This window comes from Notamacropus eugenii, chromosome 2, assembly GCF_028372415.1.
Source record: "Notamacropus eugenii isolate mMacEug1 chromosome 2, mMacEug1.pri_v2, whole genome shotgun sequence".
NCBI classification, from domain to species: Eukaryota; Metazoa; Chordata; class Mammalia; order Diprotodontia; family Macropodidae; genus Notamacropus; species Notamacropus eugenii.
Genome location: NC_092873.1, coordinates 72,641,983 through 72,658,519, shown reverse-complemented (window position 1 = coordinate 72,658,519; position 16,537 = coordinate 72,641,983). Strand labels below are relative to the sequence as shown.

Here is a 16,537-nt window from a genome sequence, read left to right as displayed (position 1 = left end):
AAATGATCTTACTACTTCTCCCTAAGAGATTCCCTATTACATTCTCCAACAAACTTTTTGTTCTCTCCTCAAGCTTTCCATGCCACTCCATGCCTTACCTACTTGGCTGTCTCATCCTTCACCAGAAAAATTGAGACTAAGGAGCTGAAAGCTCCTTCTCTCAGTTTCTTTTCAGTCTCTTTTGTTGAATCTTATCAACATCACTCCCACAAACAGTGAGTGCAACCTAAAGTTCTGTCCTGGACCCTCTCTTTTTCTCTATATTTTCTCTTAGTGACCTAATGGGCTAATTATCATATCTATGCAAATGATTCCTAGATATATTTATGCAACCTTCTTGTCCCACAGGAGTCTTAAACTCAACCTAACAAAAACAGAACTTATCTTTTCCTTCCACCCTTTCCCCCTTCTGAACTTGCCTGTTACTCAGAAGCACCAACTTTATAGGTAAAGTGAGTCACTCAATCACTAGGTCACCCAGTTACCCAGGTTCACAAAGTCAACATGATGTCTACCTTCTTCAACTACTATCACATATCCCATATATCCAATCAGTTGCCAAATCTTCTAATTTATTTCTCTGCAACATCACTCATAAATGTCCCCTTCTCTCAACTCACACAACCACCATCCTCTTTGTAGTAGCCTTCTGAACGATCAGCCTGCTTATCTCTCCCCATTCCAATCCAGCTTCCAAAAGTGGTTTTTCTGAGGTATAAATCACATTCTATTCAGTAAACCCAGTCACACCCTATTACTTCCAGGATTAAATATAAAGACCTTTGTTTGACCTTCAAAGATCTTTATAACCTGGTCCTTTCTAATTATCTCATTTTCTAACCTCTTACATCCAGTCATACTGGCTTGCTATTCCTTGCACATAGCACTCCATATCTGTGCCTTTGCACTGGCTGCTCTCTTTTCCTGAAATGTTCTCCTTCCCAACCTCTAAGTCTTGGAATCCCTGGCTTCTTTTAATATCCCCCTCCTCTACGAAGCCTTTGCTGTTTTTCTCCCCTCTAAGTTTACTTTCTATCTATTCTGTATTTATCCTATATCCACTGATTTATATATTTTGTCTCCCCCATTAGACTGGAGACTCCTTAATGGTAGAGACTATTTTTTTTTCTTTTTATTTCTATTCCCAGAACTTAGCTATGTGTTTATTATATTCTGGCATATAGTAAGCATTTAATAAGTGCTTGCTAACTGATTATGTTTTCTATATTCTGTTTATTAAGATAAAAGAGTATGTATTAAATTTTGGAATTATTTCTCTTAAAAGTAGCTAAAATATAAAAAGTTACAGTGGTTACAGGGCTAAGCTAGTTTTCTGGAGATTTTTATTTGTAACCTCATCAAGTCTTGCTCCTGGTTTTCCTGTTGGCAATAAGATTGCTTACCACAAATTTTTCTAAGACAACATGTTTCTTGAGCTATTTGTGCCAGTGTTTGTGACTACCCTGATAGTTTCTGTTCAGTTTCTCTTATGGTGTGTACAATTAGCTCTCCCAACCCCTTTGGACCTTTTTCAACCATAAAGTCAAAGTATGAGCTGTTTTCCTAATTGTTTCTATCCTTTCTTTCCCTCCAGAATGGCTCCAATCCGTTCAGGCCACCATGATCCTTTCCATTATATTCAGTGTTATTTCCTTGTTCCTGTTCTTCTGCCAGCTTTTTACTCTCACCAAAGGTGGACGATTTTATATCACTGGAATATTCCAGATCCTCTCTGGTAAGTCGTTTCCATAGCAACATGGGTGGAACAGTGGGAAGAAAGTTGAAGCATCAGAAGAGAAGACATAGGACATACAGACACACGATGATTTTTGGAACATATTGAATATCATTGATACAATAATCTTTGAAATGTGAAGGTGGACAAATGTTTCTTCAGAAAGTGAAGACAGAATCTGAGAAGGAGATTCTGAGAAAGGCAGACTTAGAAAAGTGGCTCTTTTAAGCCTGGGCATCAAAGTACTTCCCTGGTCACTGCCCTATTCAAAGTAATTATTCACTTACTCCTCAAGAACTGCGGAGACTTTAGATTTATTTGCTCTTATCTCAACTGGCCCTTGTTTCATAGAATCTGTTCTTGTGTAAAATCTGATCTGTGGAGCCAAGTATGACATATTAATTGTATCAACCCTAGGTGTCCTTGCATAATATTATACATATTATTATGCAAATTATGCATAATGTTATGCAAGGACTCCTAGGGAACTGGGACAACTTCTGCATAGAATAAGGAATACTTACCCCACACACACACCCCAAAATGGACTCTGGAGTGGAGCAGGGCTGGTAGGTATCCAGAGAAAGGTAACTAGGATAGTGAGTTGACTGGAGACCATGCCATGTAAAGATCAAACTGGTCTTTTTATCCTATAGGAAAAAAAACCCAATAAGGAACATGATAACTATCTTTAAAAAAAAAAAACAAACTTGGATGACTTTCATGTAGAAGAGATATTTGACTTCGTAGAATCATATTCATCCACTAACAAACACTATATGCCAGACACTGTGCTAAGCTTGAAGAACACAAAGAAAGCAAAAGATAGTCCCTGCTCTCAGGAAGTTCACAGAATATATACAAGCAAGATACATATAAGATTTATAACAATGACAATAACAACTTAGCATTTATGTAGTTATTAAGGTTTACTAGTACAATCTTATTTTGTCTTCATACTAACCCTACAAGGTAGGTGCTATTTTTATCCCAATATTACACATGAATAAACCGAGGCACACAGGTTAAGTGGCTTGCTCAGGTTCACACAAGTAATGAGTGACTGAGACAGGATTTCAACCTAGATTCAATTCCGTAAATCTTTATTAAGCACCTACTATGTGTCAGGCATTGTGCTAAAAAGATACTGGGGATACAAAAGACAATCTTTGCTCTCGAGGAGCTTAGAATCTAATGGGGAAGACAACATGCAGACAAATACATACAAAGCAAGCTCTGAACTGGATAAATAGAAAATGATTATGAGAGGCACTGGAATTAAGAGATGTTAGAGACCTCTTCACATAGAAAGTGGGACTTTAATTGGAACTTAAAAGAAGCCAGTAGTCACATTGGAGGAAGAAGAGATTCTCAGGCACAGGGGACAACCAGATTTCTCTTAACTGAGAAATGAAGTGTCTTGTTCATGGAACAGCCAGGAGGCTGGTGTCGCTGGATAAAAGACTATGTGTCAGAGAGAAAGGCGTGAGAAGACTGGAAACACAGGAGAGGAATAGGTCATAAAGGGCTTTGAATACCAAACAGAGCATTTTGTATTTGCTCCTGAAAGCAAAAGAAGTCACTGGAGTTTGGGGTGGGAGGTGGGGGCCAGTGACATGAATAGATCTGCATTTTAGGAAAGCATCTTAATGGCTAAATGGAGGATGGATTGGAACAGACTTGAAGCAACCCGACGCACCTGCAGTCTATTACAGCAATATAGATATGAGGCAATAAGGGCCTGTACTAGAGTGGTGGCAGCATCAGAGGAGAGAAAGAGGTGTTGTAAAGGTGAAATCAACAGCTTGGATGAGAGAGAGTGAGGAGTCCGGGATGACTATTAGGTTGGGAGCCTGAGTGACAAGGCCTTTATAGAAATAGGGAAGGGGAAGGGGAGGGTGGAGAAGGTTTAAGAGGAAAGATAATGAATTCTGTTTTAGACATATTAAGTTTAAGTTGTCTACTAGACATCCAATTTAAGCTGTCTGAAAGGCAGTTGGAGATGTGAGATTAGAGGTCAGCAGAGATATTGGGGCAGGAAAGGTAGATTTAAGAATCAGCTTAAAGATGATAATTAAATCTATGAAAGTTGATGAGATCACCAAATGAAGTTATATAGAGGGAGAAGAGAACCCAGTATTATTTATTAAGTATCTATGTTCAAATCCTGTCTCAGTCACTTATTAGTTGTGTAAACCTGAGCAAGATGCTTAACCTGTGTGCCTCAGTTTATTTATATGTAAGACTGGGATAAAAATAGCACCTAACTTGTAAGGTTAGTGTGAAAACAAAATAAGATTGTATTTGTAAAGTGCTTTATAAACCTTAATAAAACTCTGAGGGACACCTTTGGTTAGAGGGCATAATCTAGAGGAGGATACAGAAAAAGGAGACAGAGAAGGAGCATTCAGATAGGTAACAGGAAAACCAGGAGAGAGTGGTGTCCCAAAAACCTAGAAAGAAGAGGAGGAGAGAGTGATCAACAGTGTCAGTAGCTGTAGAGAAGTCAGGGAGAATGAAGATTTAGAAAAGGCCCTTGGATTTGCTAACTAAGAGGTAATTAGTAATTTTAAAAAGAATAACTTCAGTGAAATGGCAAGGTCAGATGCTAGACTGTAAGAGGTTAAGAAGAGAGGGAGAAGAGAGAAAGTGGAGGAACCTATTGTGAACAGCATTTTCTAGGAATTTAGTTACAAAGGGCAGAAGAGAAATCGGATGATAGCAGGGATGGAAAGATCAAGTAAAGGCTTAGCTGGGTTTTTTTTTCCAGGATGAGGGAAATATTTGACGTATTTCTAGGCAGTAGGAAGTGAGAGAGTAGAGAGGGAGAGATTGAAACAGAGAGTGGGGTTAACAGAGAAGGCAATCTGTTGGAGGAGATGGGATGAAATGGAATTGCTTGAACAAGTAGAGGGATTAGCCTTGGTGAGGAGTAAGGCAACTTAATAATGTGAAATAGGTCAAGGAAAAAGTGGCAAACGGCACCTGAGAAGATGAGAAAGAGGGGAGAAGAGGGAACTCAACACAAATGGCCTTAATTTTTCCTGTAAAATATGAGGGAAGGTTCTCAGCTGAAAGAGGGGGGGGGAAGGAGAGCCATAGGAGATTTAAGGAGGGATGAAAAGATTGAAGAGAGAAGTTGAGGGATGAAGAGCTGCTGTGGAAAGTAGTGTGGTATATTGATAAAGGGAGGTGTAGTATGATTGCTGAGCAGCAGCAAGGGCCCATTTGAGCTTATCTAACATGAAATTTGTAGTGGATCCAGTCACATTGATCGAATGGTTTTCTCTACCTTCATTCAGCAGAGCACGTGTAGGCACAAAGTCAACAAATGGTGGGAATGATCTGAGACTGAGGCTTGGCTGCATATAATCAGCTACATATTAAAGGGACTAGGGGTTCAAGAGAGGAGGATAGTGTTGAGTTGAATTAGTTCACCAAGGAGTTAAGATTGGGGAAAAGAGGAGATAGTGGCTAGTAAAAGGGAGATGGCCTGGGAGAGATCAAGAAGGATGAGGGGTGAAAAAAAAAAAGCCAATAAGTTAGAATATATGTAAGTATTCTGATATATAATAATACATACTTATATTCTGAAGGAGTAACATTAGAATAATAGATTTAGAGCCAGAGAGGACCTTAGAGGCAATTCAATACCCTTCTTTTACAGGTGAGGAAACTGAGACTCTGTGAGAATAAATGACTTACTTATTTACTGTCAAATGACACTGTCAAAGTATCAATTGGGATTTGAACTTAGGTGCTATACATCCAAACTTAGTGCCCACTCCACTGTATCACAGCTTGCTCTTCTTAGCCCCAAAGGCAGAACTAGGAACAAGGAGTAGAAGGTAGCTAACATTAAAAGCAGAATTATCCTATGGTAGTCAGGCAAATAAGCATCAGAATGAGAAGATTTCATTCATTCATTCACTCAGTACAGACACCGAGAGACAAAAAGTAAATAGTCCCCAACCTCAAGGAACTTATATTCTACTAGGATGAAAAAATATGTCTCAGATAAGAAATATAAAACATATGTAAACCATGATACAGGGCCTAAGGCCCTTAGTTCAAGTAGGCAGAATCAGATCTTGAAGGCCATCCTTCAATTAGATGAAGACCAAGAAGGTCATCCTCTCTATGCCTTCTCTTGAATTTTATACTAGGAAATCTCCAAACATAGCTTAGGGATAGCTTTTTTTTTTTAGCTTTTCCTATATGTTTGTAACAAAGGATACACATCTCTTCTACAAGCACTCAAGCTACTTGAGTTGGAATGGATGCTAAGAAAATGCTGTTTGAAAAGATGATGCCTCATAATTACATATGATATGATATTCAGCACAGAAAACTATTTTACCGTTAATCATTCCATTACATATTAAATTGTTTTTCTCAGTCATATTTAGGCTACTAGAATGTTAAGCATAATTATCAGTTTCAATTTTCTCATCTGTAAAATGGGTCAGGGAAAGGGGCTTTTAGGATGTAGAGTTAGAAGACACATCAGATTCTGGAAGATTGATGCAGCCAACCAAACTCTAAAGGGATTAATATATCTAGAATGCCAATTTGTTAACTTAAAATGAGGGGTCGCATCTTTTCATTAAATTTGTGTTGACTATCCCAGTGAATTCTTTTTATCAAGGTATATGGAAATTCATATTTGTATGAATTTTATTTGCCATATCATTTGGCAAGCTTAGGATCAGAACAATCAAATCAGTTGATAAACATTTATTAACCATCTGCTCTGTACCTGGCACTGTGCTAATCACTGGGGATATAAAGAAAGATGAAGACAGTCCCTGTTCATGAGGAGCTCACAATCTAATGGGTAGGGCAACATACATGCAAATAACTAGGTACAAACAAGCTATATAGAGGAAAAATGGGAAATAATCCACTGAGGGAAGGTATTAGAATTAAGAGGGATTGGGAAAAGCTTTCTGTAAATGATATTTTAGATGGGACTTGAAGGAAGCCAGAAGGCAGAGATTGGGGGTAGGGGGAGAATTCCATGCATGACGGACAGCCAGTGAAAATACCCAGAGTCAAGAGATGAAGTGTCTTATTCAAGGAATATCAGGAAGGACAATGTCATTAGATAACTGGAATACAGGGTTGAGGAGGTGGGGAAAGATGGGGAAGGTGGAAAGTGTAAGAAGATTAGAAAGGTAGAAGGGTCAGGTCATGAAGGGCTTTGAGTGCCAAACAGAGGATGTAGTATTTGATTCTGGAGGCTATCAGCAGAGCTTATTGAATGGGGAATTAAATGGTAAGAGATGAACACCTCCACGTTCAAAAATCTGTCAGCTATATTAAGTTGCTACCAAGAATATTGAAGACAAAAATAAATCAAGTGTCATAAAAATATTATGAGAGACAGAACTTGAAAAACTATATAAAGTTATCAGTGTTCAAATTTTGTACAACTTCATGCTTATGGCCTTTCTGATGATTTGAGGAAAGTGTTAATTAAATGATTCTTGTTAATTAAGCTGCTCTTTCTCTTTGGACCTCAAGTTCCTCATCTGTAAAATAAATAATCTGAATTAGATGAGTTCTCTGGTCCATTGTGTCTTCACTCTATGCTGTCGGGAGTATCAGAAGTCCTGTCCTTGGAGCATCAGTCCCTGGATGGTAGTAAGGGAATGTCTCCTCTAGACAGCACAAGGGATAGAGAGCTGAGTCTGGAATCAGGAAAATTTGGTATCAGACATTTATTCACTGTGTGACCCTGAACAAATCACTTAACCTCTGTCTGCCTCAGTTTCATCACTCGCAAGATAGGGATAATAGCACCTCCCTCTCAGGGTTGTTCAAATGAAATAATATTTTTAAGCACTTAGCACAGTGCATGGCACATAGTAAGTGCTTAAGTTAGGGGTTTGTTTCCTCACTTATTAGTAATTCTTAGCCTCTCCCTGAGGATGTACACTGAGTAAAATATTCCTGGTTTTAAGGCTGTAGGTTCCAGAGCAAAAGATTCTTGATAGTAATCAGTAGTACTCTTTTAAGTTTTCTGCCCTCAAAAATAAAAAGTAAGACAAAGGCTGGAGTAGTGGATCTCATCCCATTCTCACTCCCCAGTAACCATTTTGTATATTTCCCAATAGAATGTAAGCTCCTTAAGGGAAGAGATTGTTTTGTTTTTAATTTTCTGTCCCTATTACCTAGTTAGTATACTGAGTGATCAAACAGTCTATCTAGGCCATTATTCTAGTATTTGGCCAGTAGGCTTCAAATGGCATTTAACAAGCAGTCCAGAGATTACAAATCTTGCTTACATAGTCTGAATTGTAGTGACTTTATTTGTTTCAGCGATAGTTCTGGCTCAATGTCAAGTATTCGTACGAACTGCAGTCTTACAGAACATGACAGCAGAAAAGCTTTATTTGGCAGCACAGAAGCAAATACTAAGGTAGTAATACTTGGGGTAAGATTAAAATCATCAAGAATTGCACCTTGTCACATTCCTAGACAACAGTGTGTTGACTAGGGATTCGTGTTCTTTATGACTTTGTTATGGAGTTAAGAGATTTGTTCATTCCCAAGGGACTGATATTTCAGGCCCCAGAGAGTAAATTCCTATGGCTTGCTTTAAGAGACCAGTATGAACTTGTAGTCAGGATGGCTGCTTGAATATCCTCAGAAAACACCTGAAATTTGTACCAGAAAGAGTAATGATCAAGAAATTCAAGGGTTAATAACAGTGACTTCTTCCAAAACAGAATTACTCAAAAAGTTAGCCAGCAACCCGTGGACAAATAGAAAAGACATCTGCCAGGAAAGTCATCTCCAAAGCAGGCAAATCCATAGTCTCTCAGCTTTGAGAAAATTCTCCTTCCTGAGCTCCCTCCCAACACCCTCCCAACACCACCTCCCCACCCCCATCCCCGTCACAAGGACAGGGTAATTAAGAGGAATGGAGTTGGAGAACAGCTCTAGTGAATGAAAATGCAGTGGTACCTCTAAGATGTGGATAGCTCAGGTGCCCTGGTCTCCAAATTCCTAATACTTTCTTTTGATACCATAAAGGGCCCTGAAGGTCCAATGCTCTTAACTTAAATATAAGGGGTACCTAACACTGAGTGATGGAGGTCAGTGAAGATATAGGGTAAAGCCAAACAGGATGGACCATACTACCCAAACATCACAGCAGGTGGCCATGGCACAAAGCTCCACATCCAAGAACTAAAGCTGAAAAAATTAGAAAATTTTAAAAAAAATCAGCCAGTATTTAAAAGTATTATAAATCTAGAGAACACCCAAAAGGAGAAAAAATTAACTCTGTAAAAAGTACAAGGAGAGACTCAAAGGAAAGAATGGATTTTCTACAAGTACTACCTGATTACCTAGAAGAAATGAAAGAGAAAAATTTTTTAAAAAGAAATAAAGGGTCTGGAGAAGCAAATTGAAAAAAGAATAGCTTAGAAGAGAAAATGTTAAAAAATCTAGAACAGATCAAACAAAAATCGGTAACTATGAGACATCAAGAAATATTCGAACAAAATAGAAGGATTGAGAAGATAGAAGAAAATGTAAGATATCTGATATGAAAAACAACTGATCTAGGAAACCATTCAAAAGATAATTTCAACTCCCTGAAAACCATCATTAAAGAAGGCTTGGACACTGTATTTCAAGATAATACAAATAAAAACTGCCCAGGTCTATTCACAATAGGAGGCAGAATTGCTTGCTTCATTGTTGGCCTTTGTTCTTGAAGGCGACCAAAATGATATCACCGTGTTAGAGTCAAATCTGACTGTGGTTAATCAGACCAATATGAATCTGGCACAGGTCAGGCACAAATAGCCGTGTGAACATTTGGAGTGGATTCTCTAAATCTGCACATCTTGCATTTCTTTTGAGCTTTGTCAGTTCTGCTTTGTTCACAGAGATGAGGGCATGCCACGCTTGCTGGTCCTGTGCTAGTGTTTCTCTTGTCACACAATCTATCCCAAAATTCCTAAGAGAGACCTTGAGAGTGTCCTCGTATCACTTTTTCTGACCACCACGTGAGTATTTGCCCTGCATGAGTTTGCCATAAAATAGTCTTTTTGGCAAGTGTACATTTGGCCTTTGAACAACATGGTCCACCTGTCAGAGTTGAATGTTTGGCACTTAAGTTCGAGAAAGGACCTGGTATCTTACCCTGTCAGGTGATCATCAAAATCTTCGTAAGACAATTCAAATGTGTGTCAGGATGGTCAAGTGGTCTAAAGCACCAGGCTCAAGGTTACTCCTTTCCTAACAGAAGGCAAAATAAAAAGAATCCATCGATCACATCCTGATACAAACCCCCAAAAGAAAAAGCCTCAGGAATGTCAAAAACTGAAAGTGTCCAAAATGGAGTTCAAATACCAAACATCCACAATCAGAATCAGATGAGACCTCATAGATTTTACTATAAATATGAGGAGATCTTGGAATACAATATTCCAAAGGTAAAAGATATAGGTTTACAACCAAAAATAAATTACCCTACAAAGAGGAGTATAATCCTGGTGGACCTGAGAAAAGTATAGAGCGTTAATGTAATACAGAGCTTTCAAGCATTTCTTAAGAAAAGACCAGAACTGAATAGAAACTTTGGAATGCAAACAGGACTCCAGAGAAAATATATATTCACTGTACTGGGGGAAAAAAGAAATAGGTGTCCCTTGAAAACTTAAAGTCCTAAAGGGATATTGAGGGAGCTAAATTATAAAACAACACAGAGGATCGGGGTGTGAAATGGTTTGTTCTGAAGGTTTCAATAGGGACCATAAAAGGAAATGTAAAAGCAATACATTAGGGTACAAAGGAGGGAGAAAGGTATAGACGTGTGTATATATATATATATATATATATATATATGTAGAGAGAGAGAGAAATATATATAAATGCTGAGGAAGATGGCAGTGTGTATCTGATGAACCTCACTCTTAACTGAAATGGATAAAGGAGAGTTGAATACCCACAAAAAGTTTTTTTAGAAATATGTCAAACTCCACGGGGATGAGGATGAGAGGGAAGAGTTATGGAGGAAGGATAGTACTGGGGAGGCAATAGCCAGAAGCAAAACAAACTTCTTGATCTTGAAAGGAGGATTAAAAAAGAAAAGAACTAGAATCTAAGAGGGTGCCCATCAGTTGGGCAATGGTTAAACAGATCTTGGTATGTCTGAATCTACATTCTATCTACCTACCTACTTATTTATATCTTGGACAATGTTGGACTACAATTAAACGAGAGGAGAGCAGACTCAATTGCCTTCGGGAAGTTGCAAAGCTCCATTAATGTCCGCAAATTTCTGCTAGAAGCAAAAGCTCATCTTTTTAATTCCAATATTACACTGGTATCGCTATTTGCCTGTGTTATGGAACAACATACTTCCAAATAATTATTTCAAATAAAACTTAGTGGTTATAAGCTGACTTTAATATCTAACAAGGAAATGTGATGAAATAAAATAAAGTTCTTTTTTTTCCCCAAAGAAATGTGTTATCAAAAAAGATGGGTCAGTCATGGTGAGATCAAGGGATAATCAATGTGTTCCACTGGCATAGTTGAAATGTTAGGAGAAAGTGAGAAAGGCTCCCAGGACATTATCAGGCATGGATGGGTCATGATCTGCATTACTGGAGAAAACATGCACAGTAATGACATCACAGATCCTTCTGAATATGTGAAGCCTTATGAAACTCACTTAACTCTTTTTTCTGATCTTAAAACTATTCCAGCTGACTATTCTAATTAAATTGAGTTTTCTTCATTTGTGAAGTTCTGCCAGCTCCAGAAACTAGACACAAATAGAATGTGGCTTTTCTAAACCCATATGTACTCACCAAAAATTTCCATCTTTATGTCTGTGGGCTGGGGATTCAACCCAGAGTTTCCCATAGACTAATACTGCCAGGATGCATAGATGCCATCATATTTCACAAAAGGAACTGATTGATGTATTTCCTCCTAACTAAAACCCCATCTGTGACCTATCAGCTTGTGACCTAGCATTATCATTAGTTCATTATCATTATTATATCCTATATTTATCCCTTATTATCACATCCTTTCTGGGCAGCACCCTATTAGTAGTACCTCATTCTGTAACCACCCTTCACTAGGGTCACTTCCCCTCCTTCTTTCTGTAAGTAGACCATTGTTCAGGTGACAACTTCACATTTTCTTAAAGAAAAGATCCCCTCTCCCAAAGGACTCTTTAGGCAAAATGTCATCCACATCCAGAGAAAGAATGTGGAATCAGAACGCAGGATGAAGCAGACTATTTTTTCTTGTGTTATGTTTTGTTTTGGTTTGGTTTTTCTCATGGTTTCTCCCATTCGTTTTAATTTGTCTATACAACATGACTAATGTGAAAATGTGTTTAATAAGAATGTATGTGTAGAACCCATACAAGATTGCATACTGTCTCAGGGAGGGAGAGAGAAGGGGGAGAATATTCAAAACTTATGAAAGTGATTGCTGAAAACTGAAAACAAATTAATTAAATAAAAAAATTATGCTACTATAAAAAAGAGAGAGAGAAGATCCCCTCTCAATAGATAGGAAATTCTTTTTTCTGGGAGTGGTAACTTGAGAGTAAGGAGGCTAACAGGATAAAAATACTTGAGGACCAGTGGTCTTAACAATAGTCGGTGTAGTCCCAGCAGATTCGAACTATGGTTCCTTTAAAATGCATTACATCATTAGCAGTTGTTTCATGTTGAATCAAGGCTTAGTCAGCTTTCTGTAGGTAAGAAGTACAGTAGCAGTTTCTGATTCTAATTCTAGAGTTCTAAGACAGTTGCCTAGCTATCTCAAAGGGGGCCAATGGAGTAGGAGTTTTCTTCCCTCACTTGAAAAAGAAAACTATCTGGACCTTATTAATTCAACATATTCCAACTTCTGCACTTTGCTTAAACAAAGTGGCAGTGTACAAATAACTCAAATAGTATTGAGGTTAAATGTAGGTGGTCCTAGGGGCCATCTGGTAAATTTAGAATGAAAGTAATCTCAGTGGCATGTTGAATTTATAATGGGATCTCTGGTAGAAACTCAAAGACCTTGTTTTTAGCAGTGAACAGAGTAGACTTTGTGCAGGCATAAGCGAGGGCTGTTGACATCAGTGGATTTTTCACCCTCTACTTTAGCAGAGATGTTACTGACATGATTGGGATACTGGTCTGGAGAGCTGCTGTACTGGGACTCAAAGTAGAGTCTTCTCCCTTCGCTGGAGAATGCTTATGCTGAGAGAGGAGAAGATCCTTTACCCTCTAGTTTGTCTTGCATTCATTCATCCTTATCTAAGGTTCACAGAATTACCTCAGTCCTTCAGACGTCAGTGGAAGACAAGTGAGCAAAGCTGCTACTTATTAGAAATTGACTAGTGCATTCACTGCATAGCCATTTCAGATTCTTTCACTTCTTTTGAATATTCAGTTCTCTTTTTCTTTCTCTACCTTCTTTCTCCTTCCTTTGTCCTCTAGTTCACTCATTTATTTTCTTTCTTCTCCCCTTCCTTTTCTCTAAGTATTACCATAGGTATTGGAATCTTTGAGTCTCAGAATTGAAAGCGATCTCAAAGATCATCTGGTCCAGCTTGGCAGTGCTATAAGTCCCTCTACAACATCTCAGCTGTGATCGTTAGGAGGATATTGGTTATACTGAGCAAAATATGCCTCTGCAACTTCTAGCCTTTGCTCCTAGTTCACTCTTCAAAGCCAAGAAAGACAAACTTAATCTTCCACATGATAGCACTTCAAATACTTGAGATAGCTATCTTCTGCCTCTCCACTCTTTCTTTTCCCAGGGTAACCATTCCTAGTTTCTTCAGATTATCCTCATATGCCATGGTTTCTCTTCATTGGTTACTCTTTTTGGAGAAAATGTTGTCACTGTGTTTCCCAAGGTGTGATCCTTACAACTAAGCACAGTACTCCAGATGTGCATTGATCAGGATATTACAGTGAGGTTACCACATCATTCTCTCTGGACACTTTTCCTGGGATCAAAACCTGTGACTTCATCAATGTAACACTGAAAGTATGACAAGAGACTTTGATAAGGATGAAGGACATTTTCTTCATGTTAGGACATTTTCTTCATCTGGGGTTGATTCGGTATGGATAAAAGAGAGAGGTGGTTGTTGTTTTTTTTTTTCCTGAGTTTCATTTCTTCTAGACTCTCTGAAGCCATAAACTCATTTAGGTGCAGCCTCTTTCCTCTGCTTCAAAGGAATATCTGGCAATGACTTATATTGGCAAACAACTATAAATGTGTATGCAGTTCCTTCTGGTGCTCAGACTCCAAATCTTTTTTGCCTTTCTGATTTGATACAACTTTCTTGACTAAAATCTATTGAAATAAATATTAGAATAACTTACTGATATTTTATTTTTTGGTGGAGTTAACCGAGATAGTGGATAAGGAAGATATTACCTCCTGGTCACAATATCGTCTTTCTAAGAATTTAGTGGAAGGTACTCTTTACGTTATTTTTGTCACTAACTTTCCCTAAAATTAGAGAAATCTAAAGGCTGCATGCACAACAGGAAGAGAGAAAATAATTATGGAAAGTATACTGAAGGCGCTTAGAGAGTAGGAGCTATGTGTTCTTTAATTTTTGTAGTTTTTGTGTTTATTTTGTGGACTAGGCCTGCAGATTTCACTGGTATTGGGAACTTCAAATGAGAAAACTACATATCAGCATCTATTCTGAAACTTAAGTCTTAAAGAGCTGTCTGCAACACTTAGAGGTTAAGTGACTTATGCAGACTTGCCCTACTAATGGATATCAGATATAGCACTTGAACTCAGATCTTTCTAACTTAAATTTCTTATTTTACTTAATATTTTCCATGATATTTGATAGATGCTCAACAAGTATTTAATACTTAGTCTGTCTTTCCCTAAGATTGCTGTGTACTCTAAGTTGATTCTTTTCTCATATCCTGTGACTCTTCCGTTGCAGGTCTGTGTGTGATGAGTGCAGCGTCGATCTACACAGTGAAACACACGGAGTGGCAGCACAGCATGGATTATGCCTTTGGCTTTGCTTACATCCTGGCCTGGATAGCTCTTCCCTTGGCTCTCACCAGTGGAGTGATCTATGTCATCTTGCGAAAACGCGAATGAAACTTCCCCAAGCTGCTTGTAGGAAGCTCTGGATATCCCTGTGGAAGGGAAAAAGAAAACAATGAAACAAAAAGAAATAACCAAAAAATCCAAACCAAACCACAATAATGGAGGGAGGTTACTGTGTTGATATGTATATAATATCTATGGTTTTTTAAAAACCTATTTATAACACTTTCTACATGTATGTACATAGCATTGTTTGCTTTTGTCTTGACCGTATGCCTTGAGTTAAACCCTAAAGAAGTGCCTAAGAAAGTGCAAATACTAACAGTGTAATCAAAATTCAATATTTTGTTTTAGTTTTTCCTTGAAAAGCTGATCACCTGATCAGAAAACATGTCACCTGATGTTTTTCCTTCCATCTTCCACTCCATCCCTTACTGTCCTCACCTAAAACTAAAAGCATCCCATACATCTGTACCACTTTCCCTCATTTAGAAAACAATATATGCCCATCTAATACCAAATGGGCATAAACCACAGGCCCCTTTATGCTGTATGAATTAAACATAAATTGCCTAAATCTCCACTGTGTGTATTTCCAGAGACATGTTCTCTCCTTGAAAACTAGAACCCATGCAAAAAATAGCTAGCAATTTTGAAGTATTTCTCCCTTTCATATAGGTAAATCAGTGATCAGTTAAGCAACGTCTATAAAATGGTGCTATGTATTTACCATTCCTTTACCATTGCTAGTCATTTAACCTACTCACTGGAAAACTTAGTTAACAGTTTTACAAGATAAGATAAAATGGAGAATTGAATAATTCTGTGTAATATAAACTGCTTTTGTATTTGGGCTGCTATTATTTCTTTCTTCTTTTTTTTAATAAAACCTTCATGATACTCCCTCCTCTTTTTTCTTATGACAAACCTCTAGACTCTCCGGGGCCATGAACACTCAGGGCTCATTTGGGTGCAGCCTCTTTTCTCTGCTTCAAAGGAATGTCTGGCAATGACTTGTATTGGCAAACAACTGTAGATGTGTATGCAGTGCCTTCTGATGCTCAGACTCCAAACTTTTTTTGCCTTTCTGATTTTATACAAGTTTGTTGACTAAAATGCATTGAAATAAACATCAGAATAACTCATTGATATTTCCTTTTTTTGGTGGGGTTAGCAAAGATAGTAGATAAACACACATTATGGGGAGGGAGGTGGCCAGGAGGGGGGTGTTAAGAGTGCTCTGAAAGGTAGGTCTGTTTCTGTCATTTGGTTAGAGCATGTTGCAGATGGCCAAAGTCAAACTATGGTTCCATACCTTTCTACTCCTCAGGGAGACCACTGACGACATCTAATAATTCACTGCTTTTTGGAAAGGGCTGAGATCTAGAGCTAAAAATTCATTATACAAGGCTACATGAGTGTAATCTGTTCTCATGAATTTTAGGATCTGTACATCCTAAATTATGTCAACAATGAGTTCATCTATAGATAATTTCAAAATACACATTTCATTATTATCTAGAAGGGATTGTAAAATTTCATAAAAATATAAATTGTAAGCATCTGAGATGAAATTTCTGTGAGCTGCAACACACTAATTGGGATGACCCAGATTTAATTCCAAGAAGCTTCCAGGGGTGAAAGAAAGGAATTCCTATGTCTTTCTAGCTTTGGTTCTTCTTGAGCCCTTTTGACCTAGGAAGCAGGAAAAGTGAGAAGAAATTCTTT

At 38.0% G+C, this 16,537-nt stretch overlaps 1 protein-coding gene across 2 annotated transcripts in view; it reads left to right on the top strand.

The window, feature by feature from the left end:
• Positions 1 to 15,954, top strand: part of PMP22 (peripheral myelin protein 22) — a 55,768-nt gene extending 39,814 nt beyond the window's left edge. For both annotated transcript variants that reach the window (XM_072640950.1, XM_072640949.1), the window contains exons 4-5: positions 1,595 to 1,735; positions 14,697 to 15,954. In XM_072640950.1, coding sequence (XP_072497051.1) covers positions 1,595 to 1,735; positions 14,697 to 14,860 — 305 coding nt within the window. In that variant the 3' untranslated portion in view covers positions 14,861 to 15,954. The remainder of the gene's footprint in view (positions 1 to 1,594; positions 1,736 to 14,696) is intronic.
• The last annotated feature ends 583 nt before the right edge of the window (positions 15,955 to 16,537 follow it).